This window comes from Ahaetulla prasina, chromosome 1 (genome assembly GCF_028640845.1).
Source record: "Ahaetulla prasina isolate Xishuangbanna chromosome 1, ASM2864084v1, whole genome shotgun sequence".
Lineage (NCBI taxonomy): Eukaryota > Metazoa > Chordata > Lepidosauria > Squamata > Colubridae > Ahaetulla > Ahaetulla prasina.
This window is the reverse complement of record NC_080539.1, coordinates 144,822,087-144,846,463: the sequence shown is the minus strand read 5'-3', so window position 1 is coordinate 144,846,463 and position 24,377 is coordinate 144,822,087. Positions and strand designations below refer to the sequence as shown.

Here is a 24,377-nt window from a genome sequence, read left to right as displayed (position 1 = left end):
TACTTTACGTAAGCCCAATGTTCCTGAGGACGTGAGGAGCTAATTGTGCAGCTGTTTAGAACCTGTTTAGAAGCTGTTTAGAACTTGAAGAAACTTTGGGGAAGAACAATCCTAAAAATCAGTCTTTCTTTCTTTCTTTCTTTCTTTCTTTCTTTCTTTCTTTCTTTCTTTCTTTCTTTCTTTTCTTTCTTTCTTTTCTTTTTCTTTCTCTTTCCTTCCAAATCAGTGGTAACATATCTCATTATTGTTCCACTGAAGCTAAGAGAAATAACAGCAATGATTTATCCTGTAATGATATAAATAACAGTGCATAAGCACGTGTCCTTAAATCCATCAGGATGAATTAGGTATTTGCACATCATTGCATAACTGTCCAGAGAACTGCATGCAAGCTAAAATTGGATGTAACCAATGTGGTTGACTTAACTGATAAAAGTTACAGTCAACATTTTGGGCAAGATGAATTGTAACTGGACTTTAAACTATGAGATGGTGACCCTCTATTGCCCAGTACACAATACAATGAGACTCATATGCCTTGTTCTCATGCTAATCTACTAAGCAAAGGAGTAGAGAGTAGCAAAGTCTGATTCCATCATACCTATTTGTTCTACGTATACTAAATCCTGTCCAACAGTGCTATAGATTCCTTATGCCAATGCCGTTCGTGGCATCCATGCTGTAGGTCTGCCACATTGAATCAATGATATTTGTCAAAGGATTACATGATTCAAGAATCTGTCAATTATTTTTGTTGTAGCCCATCCTCTCTTTTGCGAGAGAGGGGGAGAGGCTATGCTCATTTTATTACACTGAGAAAAACCTCTAAATCTCAAACTTGCTCTGTCAAGCTGTATGATTACAAAAGCATTAAGCAGTATTGGTTAAAAATGTAGCAAACAAAACAATCCCACACTGAAACACACAGAGACATACACACTCCCATACAACCCATGGAAAAGGGTCATGGTTGCTCTGGGAAGTTGCTGTGTTGAATATGACTGAGCTCCAAGTTCTATGCCTCTGAAAGCATAATGGTACAGCAGAAAATCATGTCAGTGGAGGGGAAAGAATAAAAGATGGAAAACAAATGCAAAAAAGGAAGACTGTTTTATGAGCACAAGGCTCACAGGCTTTATGAACTATTTAAAATAAATTACTATTCACATTTTGTACATGGCAAGCAGCAGAAGCTGCCTGGCCCCCCTGCTGTTATACAGTATGACACTGACAGTAATGAATCACATCAGAGAAGAAACAATACTGGGATTAATGTTTAGTAGATATGGGACCCTTCTCTTCATAATCCATTTAATTATTCTTATTCCTAGCTCTGATGTTTATTAAAAAAAAACAATGACCAACCAGAACATAGTCTCCTGTTCATGAATTATCCTAGCAGGATTAAGTAAATGGATTGTTGTACAACATACATATTAGAAAAAAAAATGTCATGGAATGATTTACTGGATTTTAAAAAAAGGCCAAATGCTTATATACAATGTGTGTATAAACCCTGTATATTTGTTTGTTTTTTTAACCAGTATCTTACTCATTCATACCACACTAGTGCAAAAAATTGTGCATTAACATTTTGCAATACAACAGCTGACTGGGAAGTTTGTAGATTGCCTTCTACGTGAATATCTGAGATATACTGCACGGCTGTATTGTGAACAAGGTCTCAATGGTAAAGCATTTCGGAGATGTGTGCAGGCCCCGAGGAAGTTTGTCATCTTCTCCTTTGTCGTCTCCTTTGATTGGTTTTGTTTAAATCTCCTTCAGAGTGTTCTTATTCCTGGGGATAATTTATGGTGCTATTGTTTGTTATAGGTCCCAAGGGAGTGATCCGAGTGCCCAGAAGATTGCATTGAAAGGCATCCAGCCACATACAAATGTGAAAGTCTGAGGCATTTAAATATGACAGATGGATATGACTTGGCAGTCTTCCTTGAACGTGTGCCTTAATTTGGAGCAAATACAGCCAGGTATTTCAAATCCACCTTTGAGACAAAGACATCGCCTTAGTCTTTGATTCCCCAGAAGACCGAGGTTCCAGCAAAAAAAGCTTTGCTGCATCTATGCCAGGAGATGTTAAAGATTACAGCAGTGAAGTCAAGTGGAGAAGGGAAACTGGTATATGGCACCAAAGGAATTACTGCTTGTCCATCAGAGGTATGGCTATGAATCAGTCAAATTGGGCACTGAAGGCTATACCACTGTACAAACTGTGTTCAGAGTTGTGTCAAACCTCACAGCTTTTGCCTCTGTGGGCTTTAAGTTTGTATCATACATAGGATTTTCAAATGACGCCTGTCCATTGCTGTTTTCGTGTCCAGCATAACCATTGTACTGTACTTTTGGTCTTGTTCTGCAAGTGTAAAAAGAAAAAAAGGAAAAAATCTGAGATTCAATTGTTGGAAATGTGGCAGAAATAAGATAATTTGTATACTCTTGTTACTTTTTGCCATTTCAAGGCATGATATTCAGAGAGTTGAATTGAATTGGCGTAGTAAGCATGGAGCAGAATGGTAAAATAAACCCTAACCCAGTATTTCTCATTTATCAAAACAAGTACTAACATGGCTTTCTAGATTATTGTGGGATTCAAGAAATGAATCCAAATTCTTTTCTGACTAGTAATATCTTTTCTAAGAAATCAATGAAAAGGCTGGGTCCTAAAACCTGGAGAAAACAACCTTGTCCAACCTTTCTGTCTGAAATGAGAAGCCACAATACACCTTTTGTAAAATTACAGGAGCGATTTGGATCATTCTGACCCTAGGGCCATGATGGTGAACCTATGGCACACGTGACACAGGTGGTATGCAGAACCCTCTCTGTGGACATGCGAGCCATCACCCAGCTCAGCTGTTGTGCCTTGTCCTCTCTCCTCTCCTCAGCCGGGCCCCTCCCATCTCCTGCTATCCGATTCAGAGTCTGTTAATGAAGAGGAACGGCCTAGAATGCCTCCAGCCCCCAGCCCTGGCACCATGCCCGGACAGAATGTCAGGAATGAACAAACAAACCTCACTCCTACAGCGTGTGAGCACGAAGCCAGCCACGTGCTAGAATTGCCAGCAGCAGATCAGGAGGAGGGGAATTCACAGTGGACAGATTTTCGCTTCCGGAGAATTGAGAGGCGACGTCAGCAAAAGGAAGGGAGGGGCAGGCCTGGATAAGTGCTGAGTCATGGAGCCACACCCCATAGCCTATATAAAGGATCTGCTTTTTGGCATTCCTTGAGTCAAGCAAAGTCTCATCTGGTTTGCTGAAGTCATACCTTGGATTCCTGCCTGCCCTGAGAAATCTGAAAGGAATTTGGCAAAGCTGCAGAGGCTTCGTGGCCACATTTGATACAGACTTCCCAGACCGGGCCGTCGGAGTGGGAGTGGGACACGACATCAGCTCTGCCATGCATGTCTGTGCATCTCCCACTAGCCAGCTGATTTTTCGTGTCTCTGCCATGCAAATGCAGGGTGCAGGTCACATGCGCTGGGGTCACATGCACATGCGTAGAGGGGAAGGGCGCATGCAGGGGATTGCATGTGCATGCACAGGGGGCGGGGCATGGGGAATCATGTATGTACTGCATTATGGGCACGCACACGCTTTCAGCACTTGGTGCCTTAGGGTTTCATCTGAGGAATGCTTTCCTTGGGAAGACTCCCTCAGCATAAACTTTCAGCAACTTTTTTGGCACATGCTAATACTGTTTTACCATATTCTACAACTTAAAATATAGTAATGGTTTTGTTTATGTTTTGACGCTAAATATGCTATTTACTATGGTTAAAATCTTTGCTTTTGTTTCTCTTTTCTCATCCTATTCTAGTTACAGTTTCTGGAGGATAGCATAAAAACATTCTAAGGTAATTTTTTTTTTATTCACATCATTAAACTGAATGGATTTCCCTACCAGTTTAAATGGGTTGGTGAGAGTGCAAAATAGTAACAAGAATAAATGTCAAATTCTTCAGCATTCCCCATGTGAAAAAGAATTGAACTATGGCATGTATCTTGAAAATATGGTGACCAACATGACAAATTTGGGAACATGTTTCTTCCAGATAGAAAAGAAAAAAGAGCTACAAAGACTGATAAAGCATAATATCATTGCCATTCATAACATTCTCAATTACTATATTAAGAAAAAAATCCTTCATTTTAATACAGCTAGCTATTTCGCATACTAAATTGTAAGATAAAAATATTCTCATTTCTCTGCTAGATTAATTATTTAGACTAATTGAGAGATGTACTCATAGATGCTGTCTAAAATAGAGTTTAACAGATGGGAATTGCTTTCCGGTAGGTTTTGAATGTTTTCATTCCAGACCTTAAGACTAAAAGCCTACTAAATCGCAAGAAATATCTTCAAGGCTATTTCCCATTTTTGTAATTGTGAAAATAGATTTCAGCAGGTAAAATACAGCATTAAAAAAATATCAGGGGGGATTTACAGTACTTCTTTTCATAAGCCAATGATAATGATGTACATAATAGTTTGCACTGTCACTTGTAATGCTAGCAACAGATTTGGGCAAATAGGCTTCAACCAGTAGCTGGCCTCCAATGATAATGCAGTAGATGTAAATTAGCATCTGTCTTGGCTTGAGCACTGCATCTGTTTGGCAAAATAATGTACACATAAAAATACATTTGGAAAAGCTGCACAAATATTAGAGCAGTGCACATCATTTGAAGGGGCACTTCTGTAAGTATGCTGGCATGAACCAAATGCCTCTACTCAAAGACAAGAAGCAACTGCAACCTTAATAATGGTAAGCAAACAGCTTCTTTAAAGATTTTTCCAGGTCACTTCTTCAGACCAGCTTTGTTGCCCTGCAAAGCAAATGTATTATCAACACATGCTAGACCACCCGGGAAGTACTTGAAAAGAGCTATATGAAGACTTATCAACAAAGCACTGAATTGCAGGCAATCCTATTTCAATCGATCAGAATAAAGCTGGAAGGGACTTTGGAGGTCTTCTAGTTCAATCCCCTGCTCAAGCAGGAGATCCTATACCATCATTTCAGGTTCTATACCATTTCAGCCTCTTGTTAAAAACGTCCAGGGATGGAGCTCCCACAACTTCTGAAGGCAAGCTGTTTTGCTGGTTAATTGTCTTAGTTAAGTGAAGTCTGTTAGGAAGTTTCTCCTTAATTCCTTGATTAGTTTCCATCATTTCTTGTCTTGCCTTCTGGTGCTTTGGACCCCCTCTCCTTTTGTGGCAGCCCCCCAAGAACTGCATTATGCAGTTTATACTGCATATAAATAAATACAAATACTGCATTAATATGGATTTTATGCATATATAATGCATATAAAGCCTAAGTGGAGCTCACTGGAAAGCTAATAAACAATTTGGAAAAAAGCAAGCTCCCTGTTTTGTAATAAAATAATAATAAACATCATCATCATCGTCAAATGTTTGGAACCACCTGATGTCACTGAAAACATTAGAATGTTTATAGAAAAATAATGAAGCAGTTAAAGACAGAATTAGTGGTTGGAAATGGGCTGGTCAACATTAGGAGAGGCATCATTCAAGATGACTTGTTATCATCCTTGTCATTGCTATTTTGAATAAAACAAATCTTTGCTACCAAAGATTTGGTAGCAATGTTAATAAAATCTCACATTTGATTTATACAAGTGATCTGAAACTTTATGGAAAAGCAGAAATTGAAATCCAATCATTGACAAATATCCGAAGGATTTTTAGCAGCTATAGCAATGGAATTTGATCTAGACAAGTATGCTATGGTAGCATCGAATCAAAGTAAACCCACAAAAATTGAAATGCCAAATGGCCAAACCATCAGGAGCTATCAGGATGAAGCCTACAAGTATATGGCATTTTACAGTTAAATAACATCAAGCATATACAAGTTAAAAATATGATTGCTAAAGAATACATCTCAAAAGTGAGGAAAAAATGCCGGGGGGAAAAATTGAATGGCAGAAACACCATGAAAGCCATCAATACCTGTGATAAGATACACTGCTGGAATTATTATTTATTTATTTATTTATTTTGTCACAACAATATATGTAGGAATCATACAAAAGATTATATAGTATATAAACATATATGGGTAAATATAAGGAGGTATAAGCATATATATAGAAAGAAGAAAAGAAAAACAATAGGACAGGAACGGTAGGCACGTTTGTGCGCTCATGCACGCCCCTTATGGTCCTCTTAGGAATGGGGTGAGGTCAATAGTAGAAAGTTTTTGGATAAAGCTTTTAGGATTATGGGAAGAGACCACAGAGTCAGGTAAAGTGTTCCAAGCACTGATGATTCTGTTACAGAAGTCATATTTTCTGCAATCTAGATTAAAGCAGTTGACATTAAGTTTAAATCTATTAGTTGCTCTAGTATTATTGCAATTAAAGCTGAAGTAGTCTTTAACCGGAAGGACATTACAATAGATGATTCTGTGAGTTAAGTTTAGGTCTTGTCGAAGGCGACGGAGTTCCAAGTTTTCTAAGCCTAGGATTTCAAGTCTGGTGGGATAGGGTATTCTATTGTTTTCAGAGGAATGGAGAACTCTTCTTGTAAAATATTTCTGGACACGTTTAATTGTATTGATGTCAGAGATGTGGTGAGGGTTCTAAACAGGCGAGCTGTATTCTAGAATTGGTCTAGCAAATGTTTTATATGCTCTGGTTAATAGTGTGGTGTTTTTGGAAAAGAAACTACGCAAGATTAGGTTTACAACTCTTAGAGCTTTTTTTTGCTATGTAATTGCAGTGGGCTTTGGCACTTAGATCATTTGACATGAAAACTCCAAGGTCTTTAACGGGATGGGGGTCATCTGTAAGGTAATGTCCATCTAGTATGTACTTAGTTTTTGGGTTCTTTTTTTCCTTTTTTATTAACTGGACACAAGCTGAACTGGACAATTTGGACCAAATAGCAAGAAAGCTAATGACTATTCGATATGCACTACATCCCCATAGTGATATTGACGGATTTCTGCCCCGTAGAAATAGAGGCAAAAGTTTACTTTAAGTCAAACTATTGAAAAAAGGAAAGCATGCAATGGAGGATTATGTAAAAAAGACAAGTTAAAAATTGGAACTCGCTATTTGTACGGGAAAAAAAACATGCATATTGAAATAATGTAATGAAAACACAAAGAGAACACTGGCAATGAAAAGCATAACATGGTCAATTTCTACAAAAGAACAAGGGGAAAATGGGTGAAGTACAATCTGGCAATGACTTACAACTGGAATATTTAAAAAAAGTGAGAAAGACTTGATTTTGGCTGCTCAAGAGCCGGCTATTCAAACTAATGGAATCAAGGTCAGAATTGAAAAATTGTCAAATGATTCAAAGAACAGATTGTGCAAAGAAGCAGAAGAAACAGTAAATCTTATTATGCGTCTGGGAAAAAAGACTGCAAAAATTGATTTTAAACAATGGCATTACCCAATAGCCAAAATAATTCACTGGAATATCTGTAAAAATTATAATGTTCCAGTAATAAAAAATTGGTGAGATCAAAAAGTTGAAAAAAATAGTTGAAAATGAGCAGGTTAAAATATTGTGGGATTTCCAAATACAAACTTTTTTTTAATTGTAAGCTACCTACTTAGGTCAGTAGGGCATTGTAGAAATGTGATGATGTAATGAATAAATAATTAAACAAATTCATAAAGTATTGGCACATAGCACGCCAGATTTAACTGTAGTTAAAAAGCAGAAAGTGTGGATAATTGTTGTGGCAATACCAGAAGACAGAAGAGAAGGAATTGGAAAAGATCACAAAATATCAACATCTGAAAGTCAACATTGAAAAATGATGGCTTAAAATGGCTTCGGCGGTCCAAGTAGTTATTGAAAGATTGGTTGCCCTACACAAAAATTTGGACAGTACTTAGAAAATTGTGCATGGACAAAATTTCCATTTGTCAATTACAACAGGCCACGCTGCTTGGATCTGCACATATATTATGCCAATACATTACAACATCCTATGCTTTTGAGAAGAGGTCAATGAGTATGAAGGCAAACAGCAGCTAAAGAACTGAAGCTGTGATTTTATATTGTTGTATATATTAATGTGATATATGGACTTTTTAATATGTGGAAACAGCAGAATAGAAGAAAAAGAACTGTACAAAATTGTACAAAATTGCACAAAATTGCACAAAATATAAAGACTTTTAAACAGAAGTAGAACAACTGCAGCAAAAAAAAAAAAAGCAAAAATAGTACTGATAGTCACTGGTGCAATTCAAAAATCTCTGGAGCACTGTTAAAACCCCATCAGCACTGACAAAATCACCATAAGATATTGCAAAAGGCAGTTTTATCTGCCACAATTTACATCCTGTAATGATATCTTTAATATCATCAAACTACATCTGCCTATCCCAAGTCCGTGGGATGGTCTCAATAGAGGGACAAACATGCCATATTCAGTATAAACACCTGATTAATTCATCCTTACTGAAAAATCATATATTTTATGACATTTTTGGTTAAGAAAATTATCTGAGTAAGAACTACCCAGCACTCTCAGAGAAGTAATTTGAGCTGCCTAATGAAGGCAATGGTAAAACCATTATTAAAGAATCTTTCTCTTGATTGAAAGCTGCTGGGGAAAGTGAGTGACCACTCTCTAGTTTCTCACCACTCCAGAGAGACATTCGTTGGACCAACTCTATTGAGATTCAGCCATGATATGGGACTCAGATTGCTCTGATCTTTGTGGATGACATCTTCAAAGGAATTAGATGACAGAAATTTTCCTTAGTAAGATACATAACTGACATCATTTTACAATGAATTCTATTGTATTTCCCAGTATATCCATAATGGGATTCTTGGAGACCCCAAGCTCCATTTTGTTCAGTAATCCATTCATAACCACATTAATCTTATGAGAAAGAATTCAGAATATTGGAGTGAATTTCCATCAGTATGCAGATGACACCCTTATCAATTCCCTTTGCTAACAACTATAATGAAGCAATTGTTTGTCTTGGCCAATGCCCAAGTTTGATAATAAAGATGAACAACCTGCAGTTAAAACCAGACCCAGGAGGATACTGTTGGTGAGTAGAAAATTGGCCCATAGAATTAGAGTTAAGGAGAACCGGAAGCACTGCAGCGAGACTGGCTGGAAAATAGCAGGCTCCGATGAGGCTTGCGAAAATCCAGCCAGACAAACCGCTGTTGGGGGTCTTCAGACCGGATCTGTCTTGTAGGGATGGTGAAGAAGGAGAGGCACCTCGGATGACCAAGAGGAAGAGGCAAACTCCTCGAAGGTCAGAGGAACTCTTCAATCCGGTTGGCAGTTAAGAAGCAAAAAAGAAAATTGCCTTCCAAAACCAGTGGCAGGGGTGGAGACCATTATGACCATCATGAAGCTGGGACAACTGGAATGAGATTGGTGCAGGAGCAATGTTTTGGATGGAGTATTGGTACCAGGTGAAAGAATGGCCAACTTACAGGTAAAAAAGAAGTATTTTAAAAAATTTTTAAAAAGTCCCAGTGAGGAAATAGCAGCTAATTGGCATTGGGGAATGTTAACGGAGGGAGAAGAACAAAACGGAAGTTAAAGCACTAAAGCTCAGAATGGAGCTTGATATTTGGATTGGAAAATATCCACCTTAGAAAATAATTGACATTAAGAAATAAATGTGAAATATCAAGCTACAATAAAAAAATAGAAACTAAGAATGGAATGACTATGTTTAAATTAAAAGGTTTCAATAGAACAAAGGAAATAAGAGAAAACAAATTGATGATGATTTACAAATGTGGTGATTTTGAGAAATATATGTGATAAATGGAGAAATAAGATAATGAAATGAAATAAAATTAAGATTGGAGGTTAGGGCAGATGGTAATATTAAGTAAAGATGAAAAAGAAAAAGAATATTATGGCAGAAATATAATATAAATTATATTTGGCAAATACTTACGTTATAAGCTGTATAAATTTTGACTCGGTCAATATTCTATTCAGAAAAAAATGTACTGTTTGTTTGTTTGTATGTTTCTTTTAAAAAAATAAAAAAGTATATAAAAAAGAATTGGAGTTAAGTCTTATTTGAATGGAGCTACATTGTCTGTGAAAGACCCATTCTCTAAATTGGAAATATTACTGGATCCTCAAGTTACTTCTGAAGTGAGAAGGATGACTTTGCACAATTCTATGCAACCTTAGTTATTTCTGAAATATTACTTTCCTTTTGATTATCCTACAAAGATATCTGAACATCTGAACTGATCTAAACAATCTGCTAACTAATACTTGAAACTAAGAGGTCATGTCACCCATGTTGAAAGGGGACACAGTGGCACAGTGTCTTAATGATGCTGGAACTACCAGAAATGGTCTGCACTCTGGTGCTTCGAGCCCAGCTCCTTGAGATAGAGCTTCCATAGCTCGATCCCTAACTCCTGCCCATCCAGCAGTTGCAAAGCATGCAATATTGCAAGTAGATACACTTCGATGGGAAAAAATCAAGCTGCATTTGTGTGTGTGAAAAGAGCAGAAGCCGGCGTTGGTCCTGGCTTGATGCAAGGCAATGCAACACAAGGTGAGACCAGCAGAAGAGCTTGGAACAGCCAACCACCCAAGCACAGCTAGTCAGCTGGTGTAAGTTCGTTCACTCCATGGATTGACACCATGGATATCACCCAAGCACTAAACAGAATGAACTAGCAATTTAGGCTGTCAGGACTGCATTGTGTCTCACATGTAGATTTCCCCAACATTGTATGCCATATGCTAACTAAATAAATAACTCATGTTGAAAGAACAATGCTAATTAATGATTTTCACATTTAACATTAAATAGATCATAAGGTGTTTACTATACCTGTGTTTGTAGAGGTAAAATGCAAACCCTGATAATATTAGAGCAAAGAAGGGTACTAGGATGGCAGCTGCCACAGAACTGCTATTTGTACCATAGCTGTGATTGGAGTGGTCGGCATCCACATTTAAAGGACCTGAAAGTTAAGTAAAGGATCATGTCAACACTGTATTTTCAGGAAGGTGTGTGCATGTGTATATAAAACTGACAGAGGGGAAATCTGAGAATCAGAGTTTTTTCGTCCAGGTGTCTAAGAGGGGAACACCTTTGAACTCTGTACCCTACAATAATTTTATTTTCATTATCCTAGGATCAAAGAGTAAGATGCAGAACAATTTGGTATGGCCTATTAGAAATGCAAGAGATATATCAAATCCTTGGTAGATTTGAAACTGAAACTTATTTTCTTTTCATTTCAAAGACATGCAAAATTCAAAAAAACCTAAGTGATTTCAATGGCACAGAATGCTCTCCATCATCAAATGGAAACTTTAATAATTTGTAAAAGTATTTTAGGCTGCAATCAATGTAAGTAAGTCCCAGTGAACATAATTGGGGCTTACTTTTCAATAAACATGTATAGGATTGCATTGCTGAAGCACTAGGATAAAATCATCATCATACATTATCTATGCCTCATAAATATTTATACTGAGAGATTTTATATAAGCAATCTGCAGTTAGGTTGCAGTGGCATCAAAAATGAAATAGCGGCATCAAAAATGTTGAAATAGATACATAATGTCACATGTTATCTAATATAGGTGAATTACAAATTTGATAAGAATTCAGCAAAACAAATATTATTTGTTCTAATTGCTCGCTCACTGAATGAAGTAACATAATTTAATGGGAGTGACATACAACACACTATGGAGTGTTCAAAAGGCATTCTTACTTTCTCTTTGGAACATAAATTTTCCAAAATCTTTTCCATGTATATCACCTTGATAAGTAAAGACACCTCTTTCAAGCCCAGATGATACCTGAAATGGAAAGAATCTGTCTCAAACCAATTTGTTGACTGAATAAACTAATCCACAATTCATAATGTTATTAATTTATCCATGTTTCATATTATTCATTTACTTATCTATTCATTCAATTTCTATAGCTGCCCAACTCAACCATGCGACTAAAGATGACTGATAAATATAAAAATATTTAAATATTTTAAACAATTAGACTTTATTAATAATTGAAATGAAAGCATTATTGAAGCCATATACCTTCATATGTGTATTAACTGTGCTTGTCCATGAGATATCTACACACACACACTGATGATTTGAACAATAGGTATGAGATAGAGACTAAAGTACCTCTTCTGAAGCAGATGCTAGAAATTTACAAAGCTTGCACATGCTTATGTACATGTATTATTCAGTAATAGTTGATGGCTATATTTCATATCTTCCTCTAGCCCTTTCAATGAAGGAAGAGCGATACAGAGGAAGAGAGGAAGGGAGATAGACTTTTCCTTTTTTTGCTTGCTCTTTTCCTGACAGTGAGAACAATTAACCAGTGGAACAGCTGTCCTCCAGAAGTTGTGGGTGCTCCAACACTGGAGGTTTTTAAGAAGAGATTGGACAACTATTTTTCTAAAATGGTATAGGGTCTCCTGCTTGAGCAGGGGTTTGGACTAAAGGACCTCCAAGGTTCCTTCCAACTTTTTTATTCTGTTATTCTTTCACAAACATTTGCATGTTGTGTGAAAGTCTCTTTCTTTTGTTTTCCTTACTATTCAGGTAGTCCTTGCTGAATGACCACAACATTGACAGTTGCAGAGTCTTGGGGACATGTGACTTTCTGACAAGCAAAGTCAATGGGGAAGCCAGATTCACTTAACAAATTTGCTATTAACTTAACACTTGCAGTGATTCGCTTAGTAACTGTGGCAAGAAAGGTCATAGGTAAAGGTAAAGGTTCCCCTCACACATATGTGCTAGTCGTTCTCGACTCTAGGGGGCGGTGCTCATCTCCGTTTCCAAGCCAAAGAGCCAGTGCTATCCGAAGAAGTCTCTGTGGTCATGTGGCCGGCATGACTAAACACCAAAAGTGCATGAAACACTGTTACCTTCCCACCAAAGGTGGTCCCTATTTTTCTACTTGCATTGTTTACGTGCTTTTGAACTGCTAGGTTGGCAGAAGCTGGGACAAGTAACAGGAGCTCACTCCATTATGCAGCACTAGGGATTTGAACCGCTGAACTTTCGACTTTTCAATCGACAAGCTCTGCATCTTAGCCACCACATCCCTTTAAGAAAGGTTATAAAATGGGTCAAAACTTACTTAACACCTGTCTTGCTAAGCAATAGAAATTTTGGGCTCAATTATGGTGGTACGTCGAGGACTACCTGTATAATATATATGCATTCACGTAAGATCCCACTCAAAGAAGGCAATTATATGGTATGCAATATTATATAAAATATAATTATATGTCTCATATTTGGTGACACTATTCAAACTGTTCAATACAGTTAACATTTTTTTTCAGAGATGTGTATTTACTTACATAGCCATCCAATGCCCACTTGTCATTTTCAAGCTTGTTTACAAAACCTTCTTTAGGATTTTTAACATGATAGACTTTCAGAAGCAAATGAGCTTCTTCTTTCTTGTAAGTGCCTGTAAAGGATTATTTGAAAGCAAGTTTATACAACCATATGTGTTCAGGAAATCTGTATGTGAAAATAAATTTAATTACCCTTTCAACTTCATTTACATACAATGAGGACTAATTAGTGGTTGCTATGCAAATGTGTAACAAGGCAGATAAAATCCCTACTTTGTTACAGTAAAGCTTCTAAACTAGACCATATGTTACCTGAATGTCATGGCAATATTTTTATAACATACCCTAGTAAAGATGTGGCAATGATGAAATCAGCAGGACATTTGACAATATTTTACTTAATGATTAGCCTATCACATATAATTCTGGCCTTCAAATATTATAGAGTCCAAATAAAAGTCCTAATTTTCCCAAATTAAGTATGAACTGGACTTGTGAGTCTGTATTTGGGCATTGTCTTAACCACCCCTCCATAGAATGTTTTTCCTTTATTTCTAGCACTTCAGTAAAATACTTATTCCTTTTAAAGGGGCAAATGCGGTACTTTCAAGCTGAATATTGATTTACAAAAAGTACACAGAATTTTAAAGTTTAAATATACATTCAGGACAGTGGTGGGTTTCAAATTTTTTTACTGCCGGTTCTGTGGGTGTGGCTTGGTGGGTGTGGCATGGCTTGGTGGGAATGGCAGGGGAAGGATATTGTAAAATCTCCATTCCCACCCCACTCCAGGGGAAGGTTACTGCAAAATCCCCATTGCCTCCCAATCAGCTGGGACTTGGGAGGCAGAGAATAAATGGGGGCAGGGCCAGTCAGAATTTTTACTACCGGTTCTCTGAACTACTCAAAATTTTACTACCGGTTCTCCAGAACTGGTCAGAACCTGCTGAAACCCACCTCTGATTCAGAAACCTAGCTGTCATTCTAAATTTATGCTATTGAAAAGACAAGACATTTTTAAAAAATAATAATAAAAGTAGTTGCATATTAACCTAAAATTATTAATGGCCAATAGATGCTTAAACATTTTAAATATGACATATTTCACAGAAATGGTTACATTATCAGTAAAAAAAAATCCATGTTTTACCATTCTCATTAAAAGGGAATGATTCAAGATTAAAATGGGCTGCAGAGTACCAAAAGAAAATTATGACTATGTATACCCAAACCAAAATTCAAATGGAAATTGCAGATACTGAAAGTCATAATAAAGCTGAACTAACTAACTTAGTGTGTTAGGAAATCATAAAGTCCAAACTGGGGTGATTACATGATGTTTTGCTTAACAACTACTTTGCTTAGAGATGGAGTTTCCAGTCTCAGTTAGGGTTGTTAAACAAGGACTACTGTACATCCATGAAATGTCAATGACCCTTTAATCAGCATACCATTTGGATAGCTTTGATCACAGCTGTCCAGTTTTTAATCTCACCTGATAATTTAAGTTGCATGCTGGATGCATCAATGAAAGTAGCATTCACCTTACTGCTTGTAGCATTGAACCAGTCAACTGTAAGAGTTGCAACTTGTCTTTTCCCTAGATGCTCATAAAACCCCTTCCACAGTGAATTTATAAAAAATACATCGGAGGGAACTGAAGAAGAAATACAAAAGAAAATCACCTTGGTCTACAAACAGATGTCTTTTTTTTAATTCAACAAGTTATTCAGTACATTATTATAGCTGGGACACACAGGCGGTTCCATAATTGGTAATACTTGTCAATCTGAAATGTTAATATATCAATGGTAACACTTCTGGTAAACCTTGATGTACAGAAGTTTAGGGTTTTTTTCTGTTGTACCATGAATAATTTCAAATAAAAATAAACTAATTTCATGCATTGATTCCAAGTCCCTTCCGTTACTTAATTTAAACTCTGTTTTTTCCCATTTTCACAGTATCCCCTCCCCCAAAATGTGCATGATTTTATATACACACAAGCACACACACACACACATTTTCTTATATATTTATTCCCCTGTATTCCTTTGAATACATAATTTTGCCCACTATACATATTTCTTTCCCCCAAAAAAGTCTCCATAATGAATAGATAGGTAGGGAAATGCCAAATTAACTAAATTTGTTTTAAAATAAATTTCAAGAAACCACTGTCTCTGTCTCTCTTCCTATTTCAGTCTCTTTTCCAGCTCTTCAAAAAATACAAAAGAAGTTTTTTTAAAAAAACAAAAAACAGTGATGTTGGTCATTGTAATGAATGTTTTTGAAATAATGTATTGGAATAGCATTACATTTTTAGTTAAGAAAAGCATTCATCAATTAGAAAAAAAAATAGCTCAAGGTAGTTTGGATGCATTCTTCACAAATGGTAGACATGGTTAAATCCCATTTATTTCATTGAGAATTATACATGAAAAATTGGATACTGGTGCACAGTTTAAAATTTTCATGAAGAATTAATGGGATGTCTGATTCTCATGCCTACAATAAGACAGTGTCCTCCATATTGATTACTCTCACGGTAGCTTTGTTGCTTAAAATATAGGGCAGCTTATATGTCAGCCTCTTTTCCTCATGGTGGTAAGGTGGCCACAGATTCTTGGTTTTCTTTCATTATTTGGGAGACAAGCAAAAGCAAAACCTCTCAGTCAGCAAGGAAATAGGTGGATTGTAATGTAACATGGTATCAATTATATTGTGAAAATTAATTACGATTTAAACTCAGATTTTAGTCTTGTTGGTAGGTGAGAGAGACAGGAAGCACATTTTGTTTAAAGAGTAAAAAGACATATTGCACATTCAACACTGAAGACACACTGAAAGCATTGTAAGGTTATAACACACTGAAAAGAATGAACAGGTAGCTGGATAATTATGAACACTAGTCTTGTGACATGAATTTTTCATTTTGTAGTGTTATGGGCTAATTAGCCCTCAGGTTGAAACATCTAGGTGAGAATTATATAAACATACTTGAGCAAGTTAAATTCTTGTTCTGTCTTGGCATAGATATATGTTTCACTGGTACCTGGGTAAACTACAGTAGAGAAAACTTCATTGGGCAATGAAAGTAAGTGCTGCTAGTGTTGTTATTTTGTTTTGTGAGAGCCAAAGAGACTCCAAAGCTTACTCTACACTAAGAACTGTATAATAAATAAGCAATAATATAAAAAGGCTCTGAAATCTCTCAAAATTTTAGCATTTTCATGTAAAACCGTTTTACATGGAAATAGTAGGATTGTTCAAATCACAAGCTCTTAGGCATATTTTTTTTAAAAAAAAATATTTAATTTCTGTTTAATTTTGTGCAATTTTGTGTGGATGCCATCTGTGCATACACTTACACAACACTTACAAGCACCATGTGTCAAGGAAGAAGGAAGGAAGATTGATGGGTGTTGTTAGACATCCTTTGGAATAAGAACATATTTAAGGTTAGTGTTTTGTTTTGTAATGTGACAGCTTTTAATCTGTGACAGGTTGAATCAAAATTCAAGAACTTCTGAAAAGTTGCTTTACTTTTAAGAAAAGTTAGGAAGAAGAGAATCCCACAGACTACTGTGTTTCAAGAGGAAGGCCTATGTATAGAATCTATGGTAAAATTTAGAACTTAAATTTATTATATTTCAATTTCAGATCTCAAATTTTAATAGAAACTTTCCATTTTCAAATCATGTCCTGGCTGATTTGCCCATTACTGTCACATGGGATTTTTCTCTGTAAATCTTGTAAATCCTCTTCTGAGGCCAGGGCTATGAATTTGAAAGTTGAGCAAATCCAGGAGAAACTGAAATTTAAAACTGAACAAATTAAAATATGCAGCATTATGAAATGAATTTGATTTTTTAAATATATTTGCTTTTCTCTAGCATACTATTTATAAGATGGAAAAAGGATAATTTTTACATACGACACCTATGGTGTTCTTTAACTCCTACTTTTACGATAAGGCTCTCCATTATAGTACATTGGCGGATATAAAGCAATAGTGTCTCTAGTTTCTAATATATAATGTACAGATCTTTTAAAATCTAGTTCTAGATTGTAGTTTCTAGCAATTAGTTTCTAGTTCTAGAACGAATGCCATCTAGCTTTATTATGATAAAACTATGCATTGGCTGTGCAACTAGAGAATGCATGGGGAAACCACATGATTGAAGATATTCTGTCTATCAAGCCAAGCTGTACATGCAAGCACAGCACACCTTTTTGTTATGCATTAGAATGGCCTAATTTATTTCAGGCTTCTGAACAAGCCAGAAAAGGGGGCTATTGTTTTAAGGGGGCTATTGTATTAATATTAAACATGGTTTTTTTTCCCTTTAACGTGGCATTATCTTTTTTTCAAGCTTGCAAGGAGGCGGGAAAAAGATCTGGTTGTATTAATAAGTAGTTAAGAGGTGCACAATGTGCTTGTATGAGGTTCAGAATATTTTATGAAATCACTTTTTAATCACTTACAGCTCTATATATCATAATAGAATAACAGAGTTAGAAGCGACCTTGAATATCTTCTAGTCCAACCCCTGCTCGACCCTATATCACTATGGACAAATGGTTGCCCAATCTCTTCTTAAAAACCTCAGTGTTGGTGCACTGAATGCAACCCATTCCACTGATTAGTTGTTCTTACTGTCAAGAAATTTCTCCCTATTTCTAGTTGGATCTCTCTTTGGTAAGTTTCCATCTGTTACTTCTTGTCTTGCCCTCAGATGCTTTGGAGAATAGGTTGCCACCCTCTTCTTTTTGATATTCAAATATTGGAAGACTGCTATCATGTCACCTCTGATTCTTCTGTTCATTAGACTAGACATACTTAATTCTTGCAACTCTTCATCCTAGGTTTTAGCCTCTAACTCTCTAATCATCATTGTTGCTTTTCTCTGGACTCTTTTTAGAGTCTCAGTATATTGTTTATATCGCAGTATTGGATGCAGTGTTCCAAGTGTGATCTTACTAAAACAGTATCAAGCTATACTAACACAGCACATTATTTTGACACTCTGTTCATGCCACCTAGGACTGTATTGGCTTTTTTTGGCAGCTGCAAGCAACTGCTTTCTCACCCTTAAGTGGTTTTTCGCTAGGACTCCTAAATCCCTTTCATATTCCTTCCAAATAGAAAAATTGCATAAAGTGGCAGAGTTGGGCCTCCAGACCCCATTCACAAGTTTTGTTATGTGTGTGGGTAATGAAAATACCCTCTCAATAATGCCAAAATAATGGGTACCTTTTTTTAAAAAAGTGCAGTTTCAGAAAATTGAGCTTATATTTCAGTATTTAGGTAATTTTTTTATATCCATGATGAAGTGTTCTGATAAAGGCTAGAAGTATTTTTATTGTATGAGAAACTGCAGAAGAATTTAAGGTGCTTAGTTCTAAAACTCTTCTCGTATACAAACCTGGTGTTTTAGTTACTGTCTCATTAACTTCTCTCACTCCTTTACCTACAAGTAAAAAGACAAATTATCATTTTTATGAACATATTCTTAATTGCTGATACATAATGTTTGACTGAGGCAATTGTGTGTTTTCTGATACACCTATTATTTATGGTAAACATAGCTAAAATCTGTATTACATATTCAACCAGATATAGTTCTGTATATACTTATCAGAAAAAAATAAAACTTTCAGGACTCCAAAGTTTGCATTGTGGCAAGTTTGCTGATGGTGGGGATAATTGCTGCTCTTATTTCTAAAAAAAATATAATGTTTATATCAACCACAGTGCTGTAACAGAGAGCCTTAAACTAGTAATAATGAAGGTGTACATGTATATCTTTATACACATTGAAAAACTATAATTAAATTCTATTAAACTAATGACATAATTATAAGCCAGAAACAGCCAGGACTATGATCATATTTCTTACTATGCATCAGTGGTTGGAAAACCTCTTGGTAATAGTACTATATAACAAACAATTCAAGTTTGCTGCACTACATATGCAAATCTTTTATTTTGGAGTGCATCTCCTGCTAATCTAGTAGCATCATAATTTGATGCATCTTAACTCACAATGGCCAATGACCTGTGTTTAGGAATGTACACTATTACTAGGTAGGAAAGAGGACTTTCTGAAGTGCAACAAGGAAAAACAGGCAGGCATTCAGAAAATAGTCCTGCCTCATCATGTTCCTATTTGGAAAGGGCCAGCATTTTAAGTACAGTAATAAACAAAAAGAAACAACAGCTATCTTTAAAGTGTTGAATCCAGAAAGCATAGAGCTGTAAAGAGGAATTCTCATCAAATCACCCTTTTTGCTTGTATGTTAATTTCTATTTTTTTTTTAAAAAAAACACCATATAGATTTATAGGAAAGCTTGTTTATTTCTCATTAGGTGAAAAACATGCAACCTCATATTTATTTTACAAGTGGATTTCTTGCAGATGTTCAGAGGAAGTTTATTTACATATTGAACTTGTATTATATGCACATCAAAGACTAAAAGACACACATGAATAACTAAGACAGTGACATAGAGATTAGTAATGTATGTGTTGGATTAAGACTTGGCAACCTATAACTCAGCAGATAGTCCTGAATCCTTAACTCTCACCAGATGCAGCATGGCCAATGTTACTTTAGCACACCTAGAAAGCCATAGCTTGCTCATTCTTAGCTCATTCCAAATAAAGTTTTTTTCACATTGTAGTATATGATGGCTATTTATTTCTCATCTTTCTATAAGAGGGAGACCACACGAAGACTTTCAGATTATCCAGCTCACCTATAGGAACCTATAGCAAACAACATCAAGAGCTGTGGTGATATCCTTCTGGAGCAAGCTGGGCTTTACTGTAGTGGATTGGAGTATGATTGTTATATGATTCTCGACAAGCCAACAGTTACAAGTAAAAAGCTATTTTATTCCATAAATGGAGACATACAATCAGTTTTGAGAGAGATACATTCTAAAAGTGATCTATGCTACAAGTCCAGGCAGCAAAATCAGATCCCCTTTTCTTCAAAGAAGAATGTTTCCATTATTAGGCCTATAGCACTAAAAGACATTAGGAAGGAAGCATGAGTGAACACAAACCAACATGTGAGACTTTAGGATGTTGCTTGACAATAAAATCTGCTTACCATCTTAGAGGAAGAATACACATGCTTAAAAGATACATAAAATGGCATTTTTATTAATTAGAAATGCAAATGAATAAACCTATTTTGGAAAATTGACTATTCAGGAAAGTAGAGGTAAAGTTCAAAATAAGAACATGAGCAGTGCCCTGCTGTCTATGTCATCCACCAAACTCTTCTCACATTAGCCAACAAACTACACAAGGAAGCCCTTGGTTTCCCCAGAAGATGCCTTCAGAGGCAGCCACACTACCATTAAGGCCATTAAGGTCAATAGCCATTGATTTCCGTGAATTTCATGAATTTATTCAACATTTTGGAAGCCAGCCAAACTATTAGTTGACACTCATTTTGTGTTAGCAAATTCTAAAGTTTAATTAAAAGTTCTGTATTTTTTCTTTTTGTCTAAGGATGGTTCCAGGATTCAACTTCATAGGGTAATCTCTGGTTCTACTACTTTAGGAAGGTGAAAATATATTAATCTTGTCCACTTTATCCACATTGTGCACAATTTTATACATCTCAATCATTCACCTTCTTTCTAGACTAAAAATTCCCAAATGTTCCAACCTTTCCTCATACAGAAGCTGCTCCATCTTAGTTGCCCTTTTCTGAACTATATCATTTATTCTAATATTCCAGAGGTGTTTACACTGTTGATTTACATCAAGGGCATTACAATGTTGGCATCTCCATTTTCAATATCATTTCTAATTATTCCTAACAAGCTTTTGGCCTTTTTACAGCAGATGCACACCCTGCATTGAAACCATCATTGAAATGTTTACCATTACTCCAAGAGCTCTTCCCTCATCAATCACTGTTATTTCTGAGGTAATTAGTTTGTATGAGTAGTTAATATTTTGGCTCCAACGTGAATTATTTTATCCTTGTTAATACTGAATGTCATTTGACATTTTGATGCCCATTTCCCTATTGCACAGAGATATTTATTGCTTTTTCCACTCTGAACAGTTAGGTGTCACTGGCAAACTTGGTTAGACCACTGATCATGCCCAATTCCAGAACTTTTATAAATACTTTTATAAAGTATCAGTCCCCAGACAAAAGGCAAAGAAAAGGAATTGATTCTCTTATTTGAATGGAGGGGTTTTTTTTGGGGGGGGTGTCTTTTAAGTCTGAATTTTAGCTCCTCCTCTGTCTCAGAGGCTGGAACAGGAAGTCAAGTAGCTAGCACAAACTTCACCAAGCATATGGATAAATTTCCTCCAAAATTTCACATTTAACTCCGTCTCTTCACCATTCTTTTTTATGGACAATTTCTAACCAAATTTCCCTAGCTAGAACTTTCTGTTTCACTTCTCCTCTGATCAGCTCCAGGCAGCAGCCCAAGCAACCTCTTAGCCTTAATAGACTTAATTATGCATGATTTATGTACGTCTATGAGTATAATTCTGAAGTAATGCCGTTTGACCCTAAAAAACAACCTGAAGATCTTGAGGAGTAACTTTGAGGAGACTGTTAATTTTTGTCATTCACTTTCCCTTTTTCCCTCCTTTTGTATCCTTTATAAATGATTCTATTTCACTATTTCTTTGATATTAGCGTAACTCTTGTCACACAGTGAGTTCTCATGGCGAATTGGCCATGTGAATTGGCCACAGTAAATTGGACATGGCAAGTTAGCTGAGGTGAGTTGGCTGCGGCGAGTTGGCCATAGTGAACTGTCATAGACCCTAGTTAGTATCAACTTTCCTCTTTCCCATTTGAGAATTTAAGATTTATAGTTGCAAATACCAGATGGTTTGTGGAAAGTATTACTAGAATTACAAATGTGGTGGCTCTAATTTGCTATTTGTCTAGTATGATAACAAAAGATAAATCATTTACACCATCTTCTTCTTGTGGATAAAATCAATCATGTCTGCTGAGGCTTTTTCCATGTTCAAGTATGAATCGAGATTTTTTTCCCATTGGCATCAAAAAGCCACAAACATTCCTTTCTTATAAATGTAAACTCTTAAAGTAGAACCAAACAAGTAGGCAACATTTATTGCCAAAAAAAGTAAATCTTTTATTCCCATAAGAAATTAGGATAACTTTATATTGACAGTTGTCCTTGAATCAAAAACATTTATTTATCAGATTTATATTCTGCCTTTTATTCAGAAGCTTATAGGCATACATTTCCATCCTCCTATTCACCTTTACAACAATCGTGTGAAAAATGTTTGACTGAGATACAGACTGTTCCAAAGTCCTCAGTAACCTACCTCTCCCACTCCTAGTCTAACATCTGACACTCTACTGGATAAATTAAACAATCCTTCTATTTGTTAGTATTAACTTTTATAATTATAAAGCCTGTACATCTGGGCAATTATTTATAGTGCTTCCTTGAAATTAATCTAACCCTCATGTTTTCTTAATTGGTAATATGAATACCTGAGACTGAAAGGAATCTGCTTGCACCTTTTCCAATTAACAAATGTTATTAAAAAACAGAAGCTGCATGCCTTCTAATAAAATGTGTTGATCTGAGAGACATGAGATATATGAGATACATCTAAATTGCTTCCTTTCACCTTCTCTAATTTCAAGAGTATTAATACAAAGGAAGCGGAAAGGGACAACCTACATTCATAGATTATTTTGCAAAATTGCTGACTGTTGTGATCAAGACTTCTACCTGCTTAGTATCCACAATATATCTTAAACAATCAAACTTTCTCAGCATGGTGAATCTTTCAATAACTAAAGCAAAGTGAAAGACATAATTACTCCTCAGAACTTGCCTTATTTCTAAAAGTACTTGTACACTTTGATCATCTCTCCATCAATGTAGTACTATTTTTTGTAAAATATCAACAAATAAATTTCCCCCTTTCCCCTTTGTTTCTCCTTGCTGAGCAGAAATTTTAATAAGTCAACATTTCACTAGTGATGTTTCTGGAAGTAGCAACATAAAACAAGAGGGAATGCTACCTTTGGAATCTAAGCAACTCTAAGATGTCTCAACAGCTCATGACACTCTTTGCCAAAGTTTCCCTCATGGCCAATCCAACAGATGAATACCTATTATATGTTAGTACTGCAGAATATTTAAATAATATTAATAAGTTAATATTATATATATATATTAAGTTAATATTTAGATATTAATTTCTATCTTGAATATAGAAGACATTATTTGTTTTCATTATTTTATGACTCCATTTTTCAGGAAGATAATATCTAATATGATTAAAATATGATGAGATAGATAGATAGATGATAGATAGATAGATAGATAGATAGATAGATAGATAGATAGATAGGTAGGTAGGTAGATAGGATAGATAGATAGGTAGGTAGGTAGGTAGGATAGATATATTTTAAACATTTTAAATAACTTAGAAATTGACCTTATAAACTATTAAACTTTACCATTAATTTATCAGTGACTTACTTTTACAAACAGGTGATTTTCCTGTCCATTTCATGTCTGGTTTACATGTCCGGTGTTCTGATCCACCAGCAAGAAAAAATCCCGGCTGACACGTATATACCAGAGTGTAGCCTAGTGTAGGTAGATCTATTGCTTTTACGTCTACATTCGCTGGCGTCTCTGGCTGTCTGCAACCATGAGCTGAAAAAGTTTTAAAAGCTAATGAAATATTCTAAAAAACCCAGCAGAAATTAGACCATTTGTAGGATAAGTGATAAACATTTTATTACTTTATACTTTTGCTTGGAAAAACATATTATTAACATATCATTGTTATATATTTCTCTATGCTGCTAATAAAAAAACAATGTATGAGAGCAATATGAAAAAGCTGAAACTGAATGTGCTGTGACACTCCGCATTGTCCTGCACATGATGCACTGACAATCATTAGGAGGTAACAAGGAAAAAGAGAAGAAAAAAACAAGCTGCTTAACT

General features: G+C 35.8%; 1 protein-coding gene across 1 annotated transcript in view; it reads right to left on the bottom strand.

Annotated features, from left to right (window-relative positions):
- Positions 1 to 991: 991 nt before the first annotated feature.
- Positions 992 to 24,377, bottom strand: part of CSMD1 (CUB and Sushi multiple domains 1) — a 1,133,931-nt gene continuing 1,110,545 nt past the window's right edge. Inside the window, exons 64-70 of the mRNA XM_058177365.1 lie at positions 23,901 to 24,080; positions 18,802 to 18,846; positions 14,868 to 15,029; positions 13,373 to 13,485; positions 11,753 to 11,840; positions 10,858 to 10,990; positions 992 to 2,371 (exon numbers count right to left, since the gene is read on the bottom strand). Of these exons, the coding sequence (XP_058033348.1) occupies positions 2,212 to 2,371; positions 10,858 to 10,990; positions 11,753 to 11,840; positions 13,373 to 13,485; positions 14,868 to 15,029; positions 18,802 to 18,846; positions 23,901 to 24,080 (881 nt within the window). The 3' untranslated portion in view covers positions 992 to 2,211. The remainder of the gene's footprint in view (positions 2,372 to 10,857; positions 10,991 to 11,752; positions 11,841 to 13,372; positions 13,486 to 14,867; positions 15,030 to 18,801; positions 18,847 to 23,900; positions 24,081 to 24,377) is intronic.